Consider the following 23,250-nt stretch of genomic DNA (forward strand, 5'->3'; position numbering starts at 1 on the left):
AGTCTTTTCCCAGGCTCACCTGTCCAGCGGTCTGAGCAACACTTCTGCAGCTTGAAAATTCAGCCCAGATATAGGTGGGCTGCAGATTATTGATAATCCCCCCCCCCCCGCCCGCCGAGTGGCAAATACTCAGTGGCCATCAATAGACCCATGCGTACAGGCCTGGTTTTGGCAATCCTGGAAAAAGATCTTGGAGTTGTGGTAGATCTCTAAGAAAACAGCCAGTCATCGTGCATTAGCAGTAAAAAAGGCAAATTCCACAATAAGGTTGGCAAGTAGAGCAGCCATAGAATCATAGAATGGTAGGGTCTGAAGGGGCCTATAAGACCATCTAGTCCAACCCTCTGCTCAGTGCAGGAGTCTTAAGTCAAAGCATCCCTGACAAATGGCTGTCCAGCTTCATCTTGACTGCCTTCAGTGTGGGAGAGCCCACCACCTCCCTAGGTAATTGGTTCCATTGTCAGTATCCAAATATTAGGCCAGTATCCTAATAACCCCCGATTCAAGTCAGTGGTGCGAACTTCTCTTGGAGAACTGCGTACGCTTCCGGTCACCCCCATCTCAAAAAGGATATTGTGGAGCTGGGAAAGAAAAGGGCAACCAAAATAACCACAGAGCATGGAGCATCTTTTCTAAAAAAAAAGAAAGGCAAAAGAGTTTGGTTTGGGGTTTTGGTTTGTTTTGAAGTTTAGAAAAAAGACTAGGGTGGGGAGAACGCAATAGAGGTTGATACGATTATGCATGGTGAGGCTGAAAGTGGATAGAGATGCATTTCTCTTCATACCAAGACAGCCTTCCCCTCCAGATGTTTTGGACTACAACGCCCAGGATTCCTGACAATTGGCCATGCTGGCTGGGGCTAATAGGAGTTGAAAGTCCAACGCCCCTGGAGTGTACTTGGTTGGGGAAGGCTATACCAAGAACTCCGGGTCGCCCAATAGATTTAGAGCAGGTTAAAGAAATTACAACCTTGCACAATGCATAATTAGGTTAAGAAATTGGTCACCCTAAGAGGAGTCAGTAGCCACTGGTTTTCGACAAGGGGATTAGTGGAACCAGGATGCCGGTTTAGGAGACCATTCGTTCTAATCCCACAGGGCTCCTGCTAGGTTCCTAAGGCGTGGCGTGAGTGTTCTGTAAAAGTAATCTACCCTTGCTGTTGTTTGCCACTGTTGTTATCTTGAAAACAAAAGCCAGGTGCAGCACAGGTGTCCGTTGTGAGAAAAGAGCCCTCTGATGTTTATCTAACAGTTTGAGAAGTTTGCACAGGATATGTCTTTCAAAGCAACCTCAGCTGGGCGGCTGCATCCTGGCCTCTGCAGTCCCTTGTAATGAGATTTAGGGTTATAAATAGACCTCAAATGAGCAGCTTCCCTCAGCTCCTCTCCATCCCAAGAGAATACCAGAACTTGCTTCTCATCAGATTTGCTCCCTCCACCCCCCGGAGAGAGATAGTTTATCACATCGTGGGATAAAGGATGGAACGAATATCTGTGGTTTATCGTTTCCCAAAGCAAAAGCTGCATATTGTTGCACTGTGATGCTGGTCGCACTGAACGGAAAACGAGATGAAATAGTCCAATCGTTTGGGCAACATTTTGGAGCCGAGTGCAATAGGCAACCCGCTCAATACTTGAAAAGCGGAAAGTGTGTTTATGCCAGGATGTGAAGCAGCCATAAGGAAACCCCTTCCCCTGTGAGCGTGTTGTGGCTCTCATCGGCAAGACAGAAATATTCAGGGATGAGGCCATTGTCCTTGTTTTGTATTTTGTCACGCGCATACATGAATTTCTGATGACCCAAGACATGAGAATCTGAAGAGTTGCTACTCCACCTTGCATACAGTAATATGGCACTGATTATTGTAGAAGCTAACTGGTTGTCTTTACAGTAATCTCTTAAAATGCAAGGAGGGGGGGGGGGACACAACTAGTAGTAATTGCTTGGATCTTTTTATAGTGCTGTTCCTTTACTGCTACTGCTGTAAATCTCTCTCAGGGTCCCACAGCAGTTATAACTACTGCTAATAATTACTGTAAAGATGGGCTCTGGATGTGCTCCTGCTGGGAACGAAGAAGTCTCGAGACAGATGGTGGAGCAAGCATTCATGTTCTTTCTCTCTCGTATTATATACACGCACCTTGTGAACAATTTTTTTGCACCTAGAAATGCGGAATTGTGCACCCTGCATATATTACCTGGAGGAGAAGGCTAGCAATGGCTACTAGTCCTGATGGCTCTGTGCTGCTTCCACAACCAGAGGCAGTATGCCTACATACACCAGTTGCTGGGGAATATGGACGGGAGGGTGCTGTTGCGCTCATGCCCTGCTTGTGGGTTTCCTGCCGACACCTGGTTGGCCACTGTGGGAAGAGAATGCTTGACTTCTCTTAGCCCCATGATATCCTGATGAGCAAACTAGCTCGAAGTGGGCTAGATGAAACAACGATCCGGTGGATCCACAGTTGGCTACAGAATCGGACTCAAAGAGTGCTTATCAATGGGACCTTCTCCAACTGGGGAGAGGTAACGAGTGGGGTACCGCAGGGCTCAGTCCTGGGCCCAGTGCTCTTCAACATTTGTATTAATGACTTGGAGGAGGAGGTGCAGGGAATGCTGATCAAATTTGCAGATGACACAAAATTGGGACAGATAGCTAATACTTTGGAAGACAGAAACAAAATTCAAAGTGATCTGGATAGACTGGAGCGCTGGGCAGAAAACAACAGAATGACATTTAATAGGGATAAATGCCAAGTTCTGCACCTAGGAAAAAGAAACCAAATGCACAGCTACAAGATGGGGGGTACTTGACTCAACAACACTATAAGTGAGAAGGATCTTGGAATTGTGATAGATCACAAGCTGAATAAGAGCCAACAATGTGATGTTGCTGCAAACAAGGCCAATGCTACTTTGGGCTCCATTAATAGATGCATAGTTCCAAATCCCGAGAAGCATTGGTTCCCCTCTATTCAGCACTGGTTAGGCCTCATCTGGAGTACTGTGTCCAGTTCTGGGCACCACACTTTAAGAAGGATGCAGACAAACTGGAGAGGGTTCAGAGGAGGGCAACAAAGACGATCAGGGGACTGGAAACAAAGCCCTATGAAGAGAGACTCAAAGAACTAGGCATGTTTAGCCTTGAGAAGAGAAGACTGAGGGGAGATAGGATAGCACTCTTCAAGTATTTGAAAGGTTGTCACAGAGAAGAAGGCCAGGATCTCTTCTTGATCATCCCAGAGTGCAGGACACGGAATCATGGGCTCAAGTGACAGGAAGCCAGATCCCGGCTGAACATCAGGAAAAACTTCCTGACTGTAAGAGCAATACGACAATGGAACCGATTACCTGGGGAGGTGGTGGGCTCTCCCACACTGGAGGCCTTCAAGACGAGGCTGGACAGCCATTTGTCAGGGATGCTCTGACTTGGATTCCTGCATTGAGCAGGGGGTTGGACTCGATGGCCTTGTAGGCCCCTTCCAACCCTACTATTCTATGATTCTATGATTCTATGACTAGATGGACCCTTGGTCTGATCCAGCAGGGCTCTTCTTATGTTCTGATTACCCAAATTGTCACATCTGTGTCAACTAGCTTTAAGGTGTAAGATTCTGCTTCTCTTTATCTGTAGGGGCGGGCAAATGGCTCCGCGCAACACTAAAGCCCCACCTCTCTCCCACTGCCTCCGCTGGAAATCCTCCCTGACCTGATTTCTAAGATTCTACCAGGCACACTGTCTGTAGATTTTCAAAACTCTTTTTTTTTTTTTACACTAAGGGCTAGAAACTTGCTTCTTTAAAAAAAAGAAAGCGGGGAAGAGCATGAACTGAGATTCCTGCAATGCTGAATTGTTTGCCCTAATTCCCAGTTCTAAACTTACATTGTGGCATCATGTAATTCACACTGTCCTGTTTGGAATAATGGGCAAAATGTGGCCTTTGTATAAGAGGCATGAAAACCTGGGCTGTGTTATATGTGTTGTGTGTGGTGTGTGTGTGTTTGTGTGTGTTTTAAAATAGATACACGGACTTGTCTATATCCATAGCAATGAATACATACAAAATGCATATATATGACAGTACAACTTCCTCGCAATTATACACAGCTTTGACAAAAGCAGACCAGATATCCAAATAAGCATCCATTTGAAGGTGGTGTCTATATGCCACCTGTTCAAATGTTGAAAGTTTTGTAAGGTCCTCAGTCCATTGCATTAAAGGAAGTGAGGCTTATGCTTGCAATTTTGTAACATCAGGATTTTAGCTGTCAAAAGAGCGCAGAGAATCCATTTACGCTGACAGTTCATTAATTTCCAAAAGGCAGGTAAATAATTTAAAAGAGCGTGGATGGGGCTGTGTTATATGTAACACACATGTAATTAATGACTTGGAGGAGGAGGTGCAGGGAATGCTGATCAGATTTGCAGATGACACAAAATTGGGTGGGATAGCTAATACTTTGGAAGACAAAAACAAAATTCAAAGGGATCTTGATAGACTGGAGCACTGGGCTGAAAACAACAGAATGACATTTAATAGGGATAAATGCCAAGTTCTGCACCTAGGAAAAAGAAACCAAATGAACAGTTACAAGATGGGGGATACATGGCTCAACAACACTACAAGAAGGATCTTGGAATTGTTGTCAATCACAAGCTGAATATGAGCCAACAATGTGATGGTGCTGCAAAAAAGGCAAATGCTCTTTTTGGCTGCATTAATAGAAGCATAGCTTCCAAATCGCGGGAAGTCCTAGTTCCCCTCTACTCAGCGCTGGTTAGGCCTCATCTGGAGTACTGTGTCCAGTTCTGGGCACCACATTTTAAGAAGGATGCAGACCAAGTGGAGAGGGTTCAGAGGAGGGCAACAGAGATGATCAGGGGACTGGAAACAAAGCCCTATGAAGAGAGACTAAAAGAACTGGGCATGTTTAGCCTTGAGAAGGGAAGACTGAGGGGAGATAGGTTAGTGCTCTTCAAATACTTGAAAGGCTGTCACAGGGAGGAAGGCCAGGATCTCTTCTCCATTGTCCCAGAGTGCAGGACACGGAATAATGGGCTCAAGTTCCAGGAAGCCAGATTCCAGCTGAACATCAGGAAAAACTTCCTGACTGTTAGGGCAATACGACAATGGAACCAATGACCTAGGGAGGTGGTGGGCTCTCCCACACTGGAGGCATTCAAGACGAGGCTGGACAGCCATCTGTCAGGGATGGTCTGACTTGGATTCCTGCACTGAGCAGGGGGTTGGACTCGATGGCCTTTTAGGCCCCTTCCAACCCTTCTATTCTATTCTGTTCTATTCTATTCTATTCTCTCCTATTCAACCTGTCCCTGTGACCTACACTGGTACGTCCACCCTGAGCCATGCTACTGCAGGCTGATCAGATGGACAAAGTTTGCGCTTAACAGCTGATAGACTTACAGAAACACAACAAGGAAGTTTCTCAAGGTTATGAACTGCGAAAGGGACTCCTTTGTGCTTTCCCCTGCCAGTGCCCCTGAAAGCTTGTCTGCATGTTGTAGAAATCCACTGAAATGCAGAGTTGCCCTGGGCAGAAAGCCTGTAGCAGCACCTGGCGTAGAACTTTTTTTTCATGGTCTCCTTTCTTGGTGCTGTTTGTTGTAGCCAAAATGGGAGAGGGGGGATGAGTGGCCAGTAGAGATTCTCCCCCCCTTCCTTCAGCTTCCCTGTTTCAGTTCACTTATGCGCTTATGTTCTATTTTGAGTCTCTGGCCACGCGGTGCTAAGCAGCCTATGACCCTGCCAAAGGTAAGCATTGCAAAACAAGAGCTGTCAGGCAGATCACACCAGCAGCTTAGCTGACAGCCTCTTTGAGGGGAACGAAACGCGGGAGCCACCGAAAAGCTGGCTGCGAGAGGTATTTTGCCAACCTGGGGGTCCTTTCCTTCAAGCAGAAGGTAAGTCTGTGCACAGGAAATGGCCCTGTGGGCTGATGAGGCACCTCTTTCCTTGAAGTTGCAGGGTCTTTAGTCCTTTCCTGGAATTGTACAGGGATGATAGATTCCTTTTTTAAGCTACTTTCAAAATTATTATGCTTCTATCCCCATCACCCCCCACTTTTTTGTTGAACCAAGTCAGCTATGGCAGGGTAGAACTCTCCTTAAACTATGGGGCTGTGGAGTTTTCATTAACTCCTTTAAGAACGGCTTCCAAACTTGGAAGGACAGCTCATTCCTGCCTACTAGTAGGTATTGACAGACACAGAGGGAAGGATATCTTGTGGGTCCCTTGTTTCAGAGCAAGAGGGTAGCATCGGTGATGCTTTGGCCCCAGGCCAGGCCTTCAGTTGGGGAGGAACCGTAGTTCCAGTGTTAGAGCAGCTGGTTTGCATGCAGAAGGTCCTAGATCCAAACCCCAACATCTCCAGGTAGGGCGGGAAAAGGCTCCTGCCTGAAACCCTGGAGATGCACAGTCAGTCAGTGAAAACAGTACGGAGTTAGATGGACCGATGGCCTGGTTCATATAGAGGAGCTTCATCTGACACTTGAAGATTTGGCTTGGATTAAAATGTATCTGCATCATCTCTTGGGCTGTCTTTTTTCACTAACCTCAAAGTTTTATTTCTGAAAGACTTTGAGATCTGCGTTTCTTCTGTGCTGCTGCCCAATATGTCCTGACATTGCCTGGGATGCTTGGACCATCTCTTGCCCGCCTCTCTGCCCACTTTCCCCATCACCTGCTCTCGGCAACCCAGGGGAGCGCACTATGCTGGCAGTGACCTGGTCAGTTTCCGATTCGGCAGGTTTCTGGTCAGCGGATGCCCCTCTCGGCACAGCAGCTGCTGGGTTGAAAATAAGAGGAAACAGTTGGTGCTGACGGCCGCCTGGCACTCCCAGCCCTTCCATGGGAGGGACTTCCAAAGCTGATGTTCGCCTCTAGCTTATTCTTAGTGCACTGCGAGCGTCAGTGCTCTGAGCTGGCTGCTTGAACAGGAGTGCGCGCAATCACACGGGTGTGTGCTCGCTGGTTCTTCCATTCCGCACGAACAGCCTTTCGGCAGTCCACAGGAGCCCATCTCCTGTCTTTACGAAGGAGAGGCAGGGACCAGGAGGAAAAATGCCTCTGAGAAAGTGGGAGAAGCACCTTCGCGCAAAGCGAAGGTGACGTCGGAAGGTTTAGAGTTGTCTCCTGGGAGACTGAACTGCTGGGCGTCCATGTCTTGAGGCAGGGGGGAAGCCCATCCAACTCGTTTCTTGAGCCGTTCGGCTGATTTGGAGATCGAGCGTGTCTTTGCTTGTTGCCCTGGTGTGTTAACGTACCCTGCATTGGGAAATTCTGAACGGAAGAAGGTAAGGTGTGGATTGTCTGGGGGATTTTTCCACTTGTATTTGGCCTGTTTGTCTCATGCGGCATCCTGTAGCTTCCACAGTATGGGGCGGTCCATCTAGGAAGTCGCTAAACTCATATGTGCTTTGCAAAGTGAGCATGTTGTACCCAGAATAGCCGGACCCTTTTCAGGGGCTTTTCTCAGCTCTAGCTTTTCCTCCTTCACTCCTTGTTCTCTTGTGGTATGAATCTGTTAGAAGGCACTGAAGATTTCCTGCTTGTTTCCGAAATCAGCCGGGCTGCCTTACCAGTACTGCAGCACCCATGATGTGTTCGGTGCTGAATCCTGAACCAAACATAAAAGTAAGACAAAAGCCCATAAACATACTTAGTACAACTTTATTCTGATTGCACTATTCCACAGGGAGTACAATATGTAACTTGGCATCTGTCAGCAAGGACTTGGCTGGAGATAATAGATGGTAGGAAAGCCTGGCTCAGGGTCGATTTCGGAAGCCGAGGGGGAAGGGACAGGAAATTCTATAGTACGCACCCATCCCTGACAGCTGGAAGCCTCAGATATAGGGCACGTCCTTCGTTGTTGTTTTCTGATCTTCCTATGGATGTTGTGTGTTTGCTTTTCCATGCTTTTCTCTACAAGCCAAAGTAAAAGCAACTTTCTAGCCCATCCAGTGGTGGAGTGAATATTTCAGGTTCTGCTGAATGTGTTTCTCTATGCTCGTCTCTTTCCCAACAAAGCGAGCGTGACTGTAGCTGCCCCTGGGATTTGTGCTGTCTGCTTTCTATTATTCCCTCTCTTGCTTGGAGTAGGTGGAGAGATGTGGAAATCCTGTCATTGAATCGGGGCTCAGAGTTAAAGGGGCAGCCCTCTATTTTATAATCTGATTTTTTTTTTTTAAGAGATCATAGCTAGCTGTTGGCTTTGGCAGGGGTCTCAAGAGTGAAAGTTGAAAGTGGTGTTCTCTTGTGTTCCCATTGGGTGCCATTAATAGTGTTAAGGAGCTGCCTGTTCAAGCCCAGCATTACCTCTGCTTGTGCCAGATGGCAGAGCAGCTGGGGGAGGCTAATAACACCAGGCAAGCCCATGTGCTCAAAGGCTGCAGGCTAGCAACTTCCCTACCAAGTTGCATGGGAATCTGCCTTATACCGGGTCAAGACTTTTTGTCCTTCTAGTGCAGTATTTGTCTGGCAGCAACTTGCCACAAACTCAGATGAGGTCTTTCCCATCACATGCCACCTAATCCTTTTCAACTGGCAATGCTAGGGATGGCACTCTGCAGCCCTTCCCTACAGGCTCCGCACAATAAGCTCCTACGTGGTTACCGTGTGGCATCCGTCATTTCAATCTACTGTAAAGTATTAATAGGAAGCAACGGGGTGAGTGGGATTTGCTGTGTGCTGCCTCCAGTGGGGACAGGCTGCACGGTGGTGGATTCTTGGGGCACCAGTGTCCCTTGGTTAAGGGATGACCAAGTACGGTGGGTCTGGAGCCCCTTAGGGAGAGACTTTGGAAGAGAATCTATGTCCTGGTTCACATGTAATGATGAGGCATGGTTTAAACAACCAATTTTGCAGCGAGTGCGAAATGCAGCAGCTAGACTGCTGACCGGAACACCTCATAAAAACCATATAACACCAGTTTTGAAGGAATTGCACTGGCTGCCAATACGCTTCCGGTCAGAATTCAAGTTTTTGGTGATGACATTTAAAGCCCTAAGTGGCTTGGGACCTCGATATTTGAGGGAGCGCCTCTCCCTATATATGCCTGCCCAGAGACTGAGATCTGTTGGAGGGGCCCTCCTCTGCATCCCCCCCCAGTGTGAGATATACATTATGGTGGGACATGGGAGAGGGCCTTCTCTGCTGTGGCAACCTGGTTGTGGGATGCCCTCCCCTTGGAGGCCCGATTGGCGCAGACATTGGTCTCGTTCCGGTGCTAAGTAAGAACATGGCTTTTTACCAAAGCCTTTGAAGGCTAAATGCATTCCTTGTCACATTGTTTTAACTGTTTTATCATTTTAGATTTTAACTGGTATTAGCTTGTTTAATAGTTTAATATGTTTTTGGTGTTTGAATTATTTATTGTTTTATACTGTTTAAATTGATTTTATCTGTACGCCACCCTGAGATCTTAATGATATAGGGCAGGATACAAATGTTTTAAATAAATAAATGGGTTGTTGTGCACGAGCAGAAGAGAGCAGGTATGTTTCCTCCCATGCACCCATCACTTCCACTGTTAATCAACAACCTACGATTGGCTCATTCATAAGTTGTTAGCGCAACATCCGTAACCGGACACTTTGGGTTGTTCATGGATTAAACAACCCAAAGTTAACCCATGGTTTGTTCTTAGGTTAATTTTGGGTTGTTTAACCCACAGATAACCTAAAGTGTCTGGCTTTGGACATCATGCAAACAACCTTTAAAGAGGGTGGTCGTAGCTTGTTTATAGAAACTGGAAGCATTCCCCGTGCATTCTGTGGCCACACAAATCATACATTAAGTAACCCACAATTTGCCACCGCTATGTGTGAACAGGCTCTGTCAGTCCAGTAATCTTTGTCAGTAACGTGAAGGGAGGCCCTTTGGTATATGCCACCTTTCAAGCCCTGAGCCTGACTAGTTTGAGTTTGCGAAGTCATCCAGCGTGCTCAGCATAGTGTCGGGTTCTCCGCTCAATAAGGAAAGCTCTCAGCCTTCCTCAATGGCCATGCTGGCTGGGAATTATGGGAGTTGCAGTCCAACACTTGTGAAGGATCCCAGATTGGGAAGACTGCCATAGGTGCCCCAGCTCCTTCTGTCCATGACCCTCACAGTGAGACCAGAGAAACCTCAGTCCTACTGCTGTCTGTCTTTTGCAGGGCAACCTGTTGATACAGGTCGTCACATACCTGCGCAGGTGCCATAGGCAGCTGCCATCCAGAAGTGGGTGTCTTCAGGTGGTCCAGCTCGTTATTGCTGAGCTTTGACCCAAGGTGTGACAGATGAGCACTTTATCGCCTATGCTGGCTTCCCCACCCATGTCTCCTCCGCGAAAACACTCAACCTCTCAGCCGCTCCTCCATCGTTTACCGGAGGGAAACAAGATGGCTGTGAATAGAGTTGGTCTTGGTGTGCACCGGGCCAGGGTTTTCCTCGCCTTTGAGTCTGTGTCAAGGGCAAGTTCTTGCATGTGGGTTCGTGCACCAGAGGCAAAGCTCTTGAATCATCCGAGGCCACCAAACCAATACTGTGCTTCCATAGCGTAGCAGAGTTTTGAGTGATGTACACATAGGTGTGAGTCACCCCTAAACTGGAAGAGTTTCTTGCCGGTTTGAGGTTCAAGTTGTAATTGGGGAGCTCGGCTCCGTGTCACAAAGGGGGAGAGCAAGAAGGGGCAAATCCAGATATCCGCAGACAATGATGGGGTACATTTTCTCCAGCTGCTGATCTGGGAAAGCACAGTAGAAAAGCTTTTCCGGGGAGCATCACACATCCCTTCCCAAGTCGTGTGAAGCCCAAAGAGGCAAAAAGGTAATCTTGCATCTGGGTAAGCAAGAAAACCGTGATAAGTTGCATGTGGGTACACTCTGCTCCTACTTGGATGGCCGATTCCAGAAAGTGGTACTGGGGGATTATTGCTCTGCCCCTTGGCAGTTATGCCATGGGTGCCGCAGGGCTCTCTTGTATCCCCCATGCTGGTCAACATCTACATGAAACTTGGGGGGGGGGGTATCTGGAATTGTTGGCTGAGCAGTGTCACCAATATGCAGATGACACCCAGCTCTACCATCTTCTTCATCAAATCCAGGTGAAGCAGTAGCTGTTGTGAATCAGTGCCTGGGCATGGTAATGGGCTGGATGAGGGCCAATATACTGAAACTCAGTCCAGGCAAGATGGAAGTACTGTTAGTGGGTGGTTCATCTGCCCGGCTAGGTGATATTCAACCTGTTCTGGAGGGGGTTGCACTCCCCCTAAAGGATCAGGTTCGTAGTTTGGGGGTGCTCTTGGACCCAGAACTGTCATTTGAGGCACAGGTGAACTTAGTGGCACGGAGCACTTTTTATCAGCTTAGGCTGGTATACCAACTACGCCCTTATCTGGACAGAGATAGCCTAGCTACAGTTATCCATGCTGTCATAACCTCTCGTCTGGATTACTGCAATGCGTTATACGTGGGGCTGCCTTTGAAAACGGTCCGGAAACTTCAGCTAGTCCAAAATAGGGCAGCAAGATTGTTAACAGGGACTGGCCAGTGAGGTCACATTACGCCAGTACTTTTCCAGCTGCACTGGCTGCCAGTCCATTTCCAGGCCCGATTCAAAGTGCTGGTATTAACATTCAAAGCCCTTAATGGCTTGGGGCCAGGTTATCTGAAGGGTCGGCTCCTCCCATATGTGCCTGCCCAGACCCTAAGATCATCCTCAGCAGCCCTTCTCCAGGAGCCCCCACCAAAGGAAGTGAAGTGGGTGGCTACCAGGAGGGGGGCCTTTTCTGCTGTAGCTCCCTGGCTGTGGAATGAGCTCCCTAGAGAGGCTCACCTGGTGCCTACGTTATACTCCTTCCAGTGCCAGGTGAAGACCTCTTTATTCTCCCAGTATTTTAGCATTTAGCTTCCTAGCCTTTCAGCTCGGGTGTTTTAAATCTGTATTTTACATCTCTGCATTGCTGCTAGGTTTTATTCTGGTTGTACTGTTATTTTGTGGTTTTAAGCTTTCATAGTTTATATTGTTTTATGCTGCGCTTCGTGGTTTTAGTTTTTATGAACCTCCCAGAGAGCTTCAGCTGTTGGGTGGTATAGAAATGAAATGAAATGAAATGAAATGAAATGAAATGAAAGAAAGAAAGAAAGAAAGAAAGAAAGAAAGAAAGAAAGAAAGTGTGGCTAACAAAAATGTAATGCAAGCCAGCGTGGAAGGGCCCAGAAAGAGATTTCCATCCGAGTCTTTTTTCTCAGAAGTCATTTCCACTGAGTTCCGTGGGGCCTGCTTCCAGGGAAGTGTGTAACAGGTTATAGCTTTAGCCTTGCTCCTGATTTACAGCTGAACTTGCATAAGCGGTGCCTTTGGCACAAGTTAGGATTGGATTTCCTGAACTGGAAATCTGGGTATGATGACTGAGAGTAATTCTGTGGACGAGAAGTGCTAGTGTTTCATCATTTGATGCCCTTGAATCCTTGGCCCAGCCTTCTTTCTTGGCTGAGATGTCTGTATCCCTGGCTCCTCCTGTTTAAAAAAAAAACAAGTAGCAGGTGATGGGAAAACCCCTTCTGTGCCTGACACCTGGAGAACCGCTGCCTGTCAAAGTAGATAATACTGGGCTAGATGGATGAATTAGTATGAGCGATGGAGGCTGGTGGCTCTGATGTCAATGGGGCAGTAAATCTGCTCTGGATTTCAGTCAGAATCTTTCAGGACTCAAGGACCTATCCAGGGTGCCTCCTTTAGAGTTCTGACAGATTCTGACAAACCTGGAGCAGAGTCACTGCCCCACTGACATCGGAGTCACCAGCTTCCACTGCGTCCAACCTGGTATAAAGCAGCTCCTGATATTCCCGTGAAGCCTGAAGTCCTCCAGGTTGCATTCACACTACCAAACAATGGGACTGGGGAAATCCCTCTTGAGGGGACCCGTAGGCTCATGAAAATGTCATGTTACCTCCATTCCTTTCTCCATTCCCTGAGCTTCTTAAGTTCTTGGATCATCTGCCAGTCCTTGCAGAGGTTGTGCTTTTGGTGATGTGTGTGTCTCTCAGGATCATGCTCAGCCTGGGCTTGGAGGAGTTTCCCCTCCCTGGTCATATTATGACCTCATGTGTCCTCTACTGTGACAGTAGAATAGTCTGGTGGGTGAGTTCAAACTAGTGATGTCAACCCTTTGGGTCCCACCTCCTGGCAAAGAGAGAGAGAGAGGTGGTCCACCCTGCAATGTTCCATGCTGGATATCAAGGTGGCTGAGTGTCTCTGCAGTTCTTGTATTGCATATGCATTTTATACTGAAAGTCAGTTCTGTAGCTGTCAGAACCGTCAGAGCAAACCTGGGTCCCTAGATGCATGGAACTGCTTAATGGTGACTCTGTGCTAATATTTCTGACCGTGAATATGGTACTTGATCTACATTCTTCCATTGACCAAAAATTATCTCCTCACCCCCACACCCGTGTTTTGCTCTTCCAGATTGTCTCGTATGCTGATCTGCTGTGGATTTATGGAGGGGCCCGGGCGCACCTTTGAGCACTGCCACGCGCAACATCCTGCCCGTTGAAGAAAGGACGCCGTTTCCCCACCCAAACCTGGTGCTGAGCCCCTGGGCTTAACCATTCAGATCTCCTGTGCATGGCTCTGGCAGCCAGAGGAAGCCTTTTGCTGGCTGCTGTCCCGGCCTGAGTTGTACCGGGCTCCCCTCACTACCCCGAAATATTTTACATATCCAGATGGGGTAACGTGACGGCGCAAGAGGAAAGCCGGCGGGTTAACTGAATGCAGAGGCCTTTCTAAAGAGGAGAGAGCTAAGAAGGGAAGCCGAACGGCACTGAAGGACGAGCGCTCTAAATTGCACACGCAAAGGAAATTGACACTACGGAGGATTAAAAAAAAAAGTATTACTCAGCAATCAAGCACAGGGTTCCTTTTTCTAATTGGATGATTTAGAGAATCCAGCATACACTTTCCCGAAAGCTGGGAATATTTGCACAACATTTGTGTTGATTAGAGGAAAAAAGATAGTCTTTTGCCAAACTCTAGGGTCACTTTGTTTTCCTTTTGCCCTGCAGTTCTTTTTCCTTGTGGGGTTTCCCCCCCCCCTCTGCCCCCCCCCCCCTTAACCTTATTTTTTTCCGCCATGGCTCGCATGAACAGGCCTGCTCCTGTGGAGGTCTGCTACAAGAACATGAGGTTCCTCATAACCCACAATCCTACCAATGCCACACTGAACACCTTCATCGAGGTAAGTCAGTTGGCTGGGTTTAAAATATCAGATGTGAGTAATGTAAAGTTTATTTATGTTAAACTGAATAATCCCATTCTGTAAGGCAGCTTTCCCCAATCAGATGTGTTGGATGACATCTCCCAGAATCCCCCAGTCACCATAGCTGGCTGGGGGATTCTGGGAGTTATAGTCCAACACATTTGGAAGTCCCCAGGTTGGGAAAGGCTGCTACAAGTTTGCATTAAAATCAAGTAAAAAAAAAACTTGGGGCGCTTACAGATTCTGCCTTGAATTTTGAGGCAGCAAACAGACTGAAGGAGGGGCGCACGCACGCCAAAACACAAGAGCGCTGCAAGTTGGATGGTTGAGGAAACGTTTAATATGAGCCCGTCACATTCCAGGTTGTAAAAACCCTTTCTCAAGGGCGCTCCGTAAAAAGAACAAATAAAAAACAGCGAAATAGTCTGCATGCAGCGAAACCTAATTATACACAGCTTATATCCAAATAGAGCAGCACAGTCACACGTGGCACAGACATAGTCACAGACATGTTTGCCCTTCTGCCCCTTAGTCACGATAGCTAAATATTGAATCCAGGGCCCTCTGCATACAACGCATCTGCTCTACCACTGTGCTGTGGAACTCCCATGTTCAGTGACACTGCATATTAGTTGCTTGAGTGCAACCACTCAAGAGGGTTGTTGTGCTTGTGTAGTGGCTAAGAGTGTCGGATTAGGACTTGGGGAGACCTGGGTTCAAATCCCCACTTGGCCATAAAGCTCACTGGGTGACTTTGGGCCACTCCCTCCCCCTCTCAGCCTAAGGTACCACACAGGAGGATTAAATGGAGTGCGGTATCATGTACTCTGCCTTGGGTTCCTTGGAAGAAAAGGCGGGATATAAACGTAACAAATAAAATTCACCCTACTTTTGCTTCCCAGAGGTATCTGGTTGGCTGTTGGCTGAGGGGAAAGAGCGGCAGGACCAGATGGACCGTCGTTAGGATCGTACAGAGCTGCTCTTACGTTCTCTTCCCTAGTCCCTCCTACAATTCCCCACAAATCAAGAGGGTGGATCTGGGGGGTGAGGACGGGGGGCCGTGCCTGATCCATGATGGACACCACCCCCCGGGACTTGACCACCTTCAGCTAAAATGCTCTAGCTGATGAAACAGTCCAGCACTGCCCAGTCTGTGCACTGGAGATGATGGGAGGTGTAGTTCTACACATCAGAAAAGCACCAGGACGGAGAAGGTTGTTCCATGCCCCCAGCCACCCATCCTCTGATAATTACTGTACCTTTGTTCTGTGCTCTCTCCACCTTGGATACCTTTTTCAAGATAGAGAGTACACAGTGAGCAAAACCTGGAAGGGCCATTCCCTCCCCCCACCTGCCCCCCCAAATGCTCTGAAGCCATCCTGGCCTGAAACAGCATTGCTCAGCTTCTCTGCTGTGTTCTAGAGAGGGTATCTATGTGAGCGTTCTGGCTACAGCTGGGAGAAGGCTGCAGTGTTTTTTGATGATGGAGTGAGCATGCTCAGACAGGTCTGGGTGACGCTGGATTAGATCTCCTTCAAACCAGGCCAGGTGGCTGGTTTGTTCTTCCTCCAAATGGTATCTTATAAAAAAGGGAATCAAACAGTGTTACTTTCCTTAACGTACATTGACTTTTTGTTGCTGCTGCTGCTCCCCTTCTGTTCCCCTCTGCCTTTTTAGCCCATCTAGACCTTCTAATCATTTCCCTGCCCTCTTTAATACCTGGGCTCATGGCCAGCGTGCTGTTTTTAGCCTTACATTCCCTCTCTCACCCCACCCCACCCCTTGAATTGACTCTGTTGTCCACAGATGTTGTTCTGGTTACGTGGGCAACTAGATGAACTGTTGCATACCTACACGGATTAAAAATAAATGCCCTTGTTTACTCTTTGGAGGACCAGCAAAAGACACCCGGCCTTCTCTGGCTGGAGTAAATCTTCTGTTAAGTGGCAATAGGAAGGGAGAACCATATATCATCCTCTAGGTTTTCTCCCCGAATCTTCTGTGTTCATGCTCCTTTTAGTTCACCTCTGTAATTGCCTCTTAGAGTTTGTTTTACAAGTGACCAGGGGTTCACAGGCATACACAATCTTTGCCAGAGGATCAGAGTGGCATCTCTGGTCTTTTCTAGTTTATTGAACCCTCATTTCCAATTTGCAAGAATTCTAATCCTGCAGCAGTCAGACCTGTCTGAGCAAAGCCAGTCCGTTTCAGTGATCAAAAAGCTGCCCTGTCCTGACCTTCCGTTAACATACGCCTTTGTCTAAATGTCCACAGCCAAGAATGGATGAAGTACAAGATCCAGATTGAAGGGGAAAGGAGAGGAACAGGGCCAAGGCCTTCTTAGTTTTGACTTTGGCAGGAGTTATGGAGGATAAATACAGATGGATACACAGCCGCTAGAACAGGGATGGAGAACCTCAGGCCCTGGCACCAAATCCCCAGGCAGTGAGCCTGTGTACACCCGTTGCTGGGGAACATGGGCGGGAGGGTGCTGTTGCGCTCACGCCCTGCTTGTGGGTTCCTGGTCGACAGCTGGTTGGCCACTGTGTGAATGAATGCTGGACTAGATGGACCTTTGGTCTGATCCAGCAGGGCTCTTCTTATGTTCTTAATACGCCCTTCCACTTTTTCCCAGACAGCCTCTCTCCGTTCCCCCCACCCACCAGTTGTTTGGTGATTTCTTGCTTCTGTGCAGTTTTTCTCCAGGTCTGAAATCTTGAAATGCCTCCCCTAAGGCTCATTTACTGGTAGAAGGAGCTATTTTTTGTATAATGACCCCACCCGATTTTGCGTTTGGCCCCCGCCCACCACTGGAATGCCCCCCCCCCAAGCTCTGAAACTGGACCTGGCCCTTGGGCTGAAGGGTCCCCAGCACTGCTCCAGAAAAAGGCATGCCATTGCTGGAATGGGTGCAGAAAAGGGGCATTTAAGAACATAGGAAGCTGCCTTATACTGAGTCAGACCGTCGGTCCATTTAGGCCGGTGTCGTTGACACTGACTGGCAGCGGCTCTCCAGGGTTTCAGGCAGGAGTTCTCCCAGCCCTACCTGGAGATGCCAGGGATCGAACCTGAGATCTTCTGCATTTAAAGCAGGGTCTCTTCCACTGAGCCACAGCCCCTCCCCATCTTAAAATCTGTAGCATCGCTAGGGGTGGGGCGAGAGAGGCAGCTCCCTGTGCAGCCTGGGCGTCCAATGTAATAATGTTAAGGCTTTGTTTTTTGGGTTCCCATTTTGAATAATCAGCTCTACGGCTGTTGTGGTTAAGAGATTGCGCTACAACTTGAGAAATCCCTGTTCAAATCTTGCTTCTGCTATTTTACTTTGTTCAATTCATTTAGTCCCATTTCATTTATATTCCTCCTTACCCGCATGGCAGTCAAGCCCAGGGTACATGAGATTCCAGTCCATCACCAGACCCAAACCTGCTTCGCTTCAGCATGGTTGCTGCATTCCTTCCAGCGTGCCTCTGAGTACCAGTTGCTAGGGGAAATAAGCAGGCGGGTGCTGTTTTCTGGGCATCTGGGTGGCCACTGTGGGAACAGAATGCTGTAATAATAACCCAACACTCCCCAACCTCTGGGTGTGCTGGACTACAACTCCTATCATTCCCATCCAGCATGGCTATTGGCCATGTTGCCTGAGAATGGTGGGAGTTGCAGTCCAACACATCCAGGGGTACCAGGTTGGGGAAGGCTGAGATGAGCCTTTGGCCCGACCCAGCACGGCTGCCATTACATTCTTATGCATCATAGGCACTCGGACCATGCCCCAGGCCAGGGGTGTTGAACCTGAGGCTCCCAGGCCAAATCTGGCTCACCTGGGGTCCCAGTCCAACCCACTGGCATTCCCCAGAAGCCACGCACCCTTCCTCCAACCAACAAATGGTTTGTTGGTTTCCCAGCTTTTACACAGTTTCCCCCATTGTACAAGGTTGCAATGCCTCTCCGCAAGCATAGTCACTAACAGGAAGAGCTTTAAGCTGAAATATGCTCCTATTGGGGGTATTTTGACACTTCCCTTTTGCCTTCACTCCTGCCCACCGCTGGAATGTGGCCCCCAGAGAGCTTCCCCAAAACTGAATTTGGCCCTTGGGCTGAAAGCGGTTCAGCACCCTTGTTCTAGGATTACAAACTCACCAGGTGGCCTTAAGAGCCCTGCTGGATCAGACCAAGGGTCCATCTAGACCAGCATTCTGTTCACACAGTGGCCGGCCAGCTGCCCACAGGAAACCCACAAGACATGGGCAAGCCGCCTTCTCTGATGTAGCCCCTCTGCCCATCTAAAATATCAGGATAATACTGATTTACAATACAGATTTGAATTGGTATTTTTATATTTTTATGTATTGTCTTGTTAATAATGCTAACTTCCTTTGCATTTTGTTTGTACATTTGAGTTTTTGCATATGCATCCTCTTTGTAATTGGAAATGAGATGAAAAAAGCTCTAAATAAATAAAACGTCCTAGGGTGCAATCCTTTGCATGTTTAGACAGAAAAAATTCTGGCTGGGGCATGCTGGGAGTTGTAGGACTTTTTTCTGTTTAAACATGCACAGGATTGCACCTTAAGCGCCTTGCATGTCCAAGTATTCTTTATTATGTTTTTCACGTCAGTGAAAGCTGAGGCAGTCAGCTTGTCTGTGGCCCTCTGGCAAAGGTCTCTGTCTCATGCTGCCTGATCCTTTTTAACTGGAGATGGCAGGGGCTGAACCCAGGAGCATCTGCCTGCAAAGCATGAGCAAAGGGCTGGATGTGCCTGCTCTCGTCTGATCTCGGAAGCTAAGCAGGGTCAGCCCTGGTTAATACTTGGATGGGAGACCGCCTGGGAATCCGGCTTCCTGCATTGAGCAGGGGGTTGGTCTCAATGGTCTCGTAGGCCCCTTCCAACCCTAAGATTCTATGATTCATGTGCTCTTTGAAGTGGGTTCCTTCCCATAGTTCGGAGCAAGGGAAAATACTGCTGATTTAACATAGTCCCCTTAAATGGCTGCTGCTGTTCTTTTTGGGCAGAGGGCAGGTATATTAAAACCTTTTTGTTGTCCTCCCTTTCTCCTACACAGGATCTGAAGAAATATGGTGCAACAACAGTAGTGAGAGTATGCGAAGTAACCTATGACAAGACTCCGCTGGAAAAGGATGGCATTACTGTGATGGTAAGCGCTCCAGTCCCATGACACCCTGGCATTTCACGAAATCAGCCGGGCCTTAGCAAGCTGACCTGTCTGTTCTTTTAGGAGGCGTGGGGCCGGGGTTTGCTTGCATGAGCTCCGTGAAGCTGGGTACTCTGCTTGGCCCCCATGGGGCTTCTCCTAGCGGGGGCCCGTGCTCCAGTTGGCATGGGCTGATGCTGTCGGGGCTTGATGCCGTGGAGAAGAGGGTAGGAGTAAAAGGTGCTCTGGTCCCTCCCCATTCCAGTAAGATGCTCTACTGCCAGACTTGAGAAGTGTGTTGGAGGACGTAAACAGGTTATGTTGAAAACAGAGTTTTCAAAATCCACCATGCCAGTGGTTGAAAGCTTCCTACCACAGTACATGCAAGGCAAGAAACGTGGCACTTGATAAAGTTTGGCATGTCAGGTGCAGGATGTATCCATTTAAAGAAGAGCTGCGGTGTCGGATCGTGACAAGTCAGCTCCCCTGTGACACAATGTGAAAATAAAAAATCCAAATTGCTACCTCAGGCTGCGTTGGACTAGCAAAGGTTTTTAAAAAAAAAAAACCGGCAAATAAGTCTGCAAACATTACTACACTGATGGACGACGCATACCTGTGTAAGTCATATATGGCACTAAGTTTAAAATAGTAGGAGAAAATGTACCAGCTGTCTTTTAGGTTACAAGAATTTCCATATCCAGAGTTCAGCCCTGGAGAATGAGAAAGAAAAAGTTACCCAGGAGCAGGTGCAGAGTGGATTTTTCTGTACCGAGTCGCCTTAGCCAGCCCCTATGCTAGTGAGTCACGAGTGAAATAGAAGTTTGCCCAGGCAGTTCCACCATGCTCCTGACTGGGGAATGCCCCCTTTGCGAGCAGCTTTAGAGGGAAATGCCGAGCAAACTGGCCAGTTTAATGCACGACTTCCATAACATCAAGCATTTTAAAAGGGCTCTGAAGAGGGCCTTGCTTTCTATGAGTATGTCCAACTACTTGTGTTACCTCTATGATTATCTCATATGGAATGTATGAAATGAGACTTACACGTTCCTTGTTTCAGCAGTTGGCTTAGCTATTTGAAGTCGTCAGCAAAAAGGGAAAAAGTGAATGCGCCAAAAGACGCTGATCTTGCAAACGCCTCTTCTGCCTCTTTAATTATAATAATGAAAAGCAGCGTTGGGTGTGATCTTCCGTGCTCCAGGCAAGGGGTGGGGCGGGAGGAGGGAATGGCCCCCTCATCTGGAGAGACTGCAGGATGCTCCGGACTGCACACCTGAAGTGCAACCAATCAGGAAAGAAACGGCCTGGAAGGAGAAAGTCCACACAAAAATGTGCATACGTTTCTCTGAATATACACACTTTTTAAGCAACGTTGCCTAATACTACAATTTTTTTGAAAGCAGTTTTCCTGCTTGCAAGAAATAATAATAATGCGGTTTTGTGCACTATTTTTACGAATACGCATGCTGGTCTGCGGTTTCCCCTATTATACTCATTTTTTCCATTGAAGAACTGCACCGCAAATTTCAGAAAGTGCAAACTTCTAAGTATAACTGTGTTTCGGTGATGTATTGGTGGGAAAGTGCAAATTGGTAAGTTCGCATTAGTATGTGAACCAAACAAATTTCTCCCTCATCCTAAGAGATCTCCTAAAAGGAAGTGCCCACTGAAGGCAACTGTGGCTTGCATAATGCCTAGCCTTCTACCCTGGGTGGGGAGTGCCCTGAGAGATGGCAGGGATGGAATATACTCCAAACTTCCGGGCACCAATGCAGCTAGCCATATCAGTTTTCTGGCCCTGGCTATGTCTCTTGGGTTAAGGCCTTTGGCCTTGCTAGCTAGGAATGATGGGAGATGGAGTCCAAAACATCTGGAGAGTACTAGGTTGGGGGAGGCTGTGGTTCCTCTATTTTGGTTTTTGTTTGCTGCTGTGGAGAGCTGTTGTCAGCCTATCTGGATGAGCTAAAGCAGTATTATCTGTCCCAGGATGGTGTGGCATGTTACAGAGGGCCTGTTTAGACATAAATTTAGAGTCAAAGGCACAGTTGGGAATCAGCAGCTCTGTAGTTAAATAATTTAAATTCCACAAGCAGCTGGATTCCGGGCCCTGTTTTTCTTACCCAGGTTTCCATAATTTCTCTTGTTCGTTTGTTTTTTCCCAAACTTCTGTAATTTCTACTACTTTACAGAATTCTAGTTTGGTTGGTTTTAGGGAAGGGTGAGGAGCCAGCTATGCAAGGAGTGCTGAAACCCACCCTTCCCCAACCCACCAGAAATCTTATTCTGCCACTTCTGAGACTTCAGCAGGCATCAGCTGTGTAGTTTCTAGCAAGATAGCAGCTTTATGGGCTAGAAACTTCTAGTTATTTATTTTTAAGTGAATGCTGAGCCTTTTCTAGTTGATTTTAGAAGTGCTGTTTTTAGGACGGTTTAGAAATAACCAAGAATTACCTAGAATTCTGCACATAATACACATTTAGCCTTTTTTAAAAAATATGTGCTGATGTACACAGAGCCCCGAAAGTAGGAGACCAGGAGACTTGGGATGGTGAGATCCCAGCTGTGGCCTACCATTTACTTGAAGGCACTATTAAATATGCTCACTTTGTAGGGTGCAATTAGGGTAGTATACAGTCATCCCTCCCAAGAAATACAGTTTTGCACTCTGTATAAGACGGTTTCCAGTTCATATGCACATTCATTCATTGTGTGTGTATATAATATCAATTTGTGGCAGAATACTCAAGGTCACATACGGTCAGCAAGCAATGCTGTGGCACCTTTTTACCATTGCATCGTTCTCATTGTAACAACGGCTAAAGGTGGTTTGAGTAGTGATTTTCCCACTCTTTCAGTACACATTCATTTATGGATGGTGTGTATTTATATGTGCAGTGGTAGCAACTATGACTTGGTGGAGATCCAAGTGGTGGCAATTAATGCCAAGGACAGCTTCTCGCAGTACATCTTGCACCCAGGAGCAGATTGCCAGTGTACAAAATGCTCACGTGGCATGTCTGCGCAGGCATGTAAGAATTCCCATTTTCAATATGCAAAGTGGCTACCAGGAAGGGAACTGGAGCTGGCTTCTGAGTATTTATAGGAAAATGCAGCTAAGATAAACACCCCACAATTTATCATGAAACTGGCTTCAGAGTACCATGTGTGAGTATATGTATATATGTGTGTGCACATATGTGTGTGTGTGTGTACTTGTATTAAAATGTGACGTAGGGGAGTGACTGGCAGATGAGTCAGTGCACCAGGTTGTAGCATTGAGCCAGGATTACAATGGAAGACACTTGCCAGCTTTCTGAGCCAGGCATAAGGCGATTTGCTACCAAGGAGCAAAGACAAAGCAAGGATTTGGGTAAAAATAGAAGGCACAGAGAGACACAGTGGTCATAATGCTTCACTTGGCATTTTGAGAGACCCATTTATCTTATTTCCACCAGGATACGCTCCTTTACTTAATAAATAAAAGTAGTGCATGGCCTTCATAGAAAAAATAGATTCAAAAGTTCTATTTCTTTGTAAATTAGGCTCAGTAAGAAAAAATCGGGGGTTTGTTACTTCCTGAAGTTACTCCCGCTTTCTGTTTAAACTCCTGAAAACTGCTTTTCGGATTGAGGGGCTTGAGACCCTCCTACAAGGAGCGTTCAAATGACTCTGGCAAATGGAGCAGTACCAGCAAATTGATAACACCGCTGATGATGTGAGCTGCTGTCTCTGACCCATTAAAGGTTGCAATGAAAGGCCCAGAAACAAGAGGCAGGGATCTTCTTTTTAAACTCTCTTTGGGTGGGGCTGGTCAGTGATGGCTTTCACTCCAGGACC

The 23,250-nt window shown here is 47.4% G+C and overlaps 1 protein-coding gene across 1 annotated transcript in view; it reads left to right on the forward strand.

Annotated features, from left to right (window-relative positions):
* PTP4A3 (protein tyrosine phosphatase 4A3) overlaps positions 1-23,250 on the forward strand; it is a 127,315-nt gene that overhangs the window by 92,035 nt on the left and 12,030 nt on the right. Inside the window, exons 3-4 of the mRNA XM_084848645.1 lie at positions 13,473-14,241; positions 19,324-19,416. Coding sequence (XP_084704771.1) covers positions 14,137-14,241; positions 19,324-19,416 — 198 coding nt within the window. The 5' untranslated portion in view covers positions 13,473-14,136. The remainder of the gene's footprint in view (positions 1-13,472; positions 14,242-19,323; positions 19,417-23,250) is intronic.

The sequence above is a fragment of the Heloderma suspectum genome, chromosome 4 (genome assembly GCF_057233095.1).
Source record: "Heloderma suspectum isolate Gila_16-S chromosome 4, 16-S_ref, whole genome shotgun sequence".
Lineage (NCBI taxonomy): Eukaryota > Metazoa > Chordata > Lepidosauria > Squamata > Helodermatidae > Heloderma > Heloderma suspectum.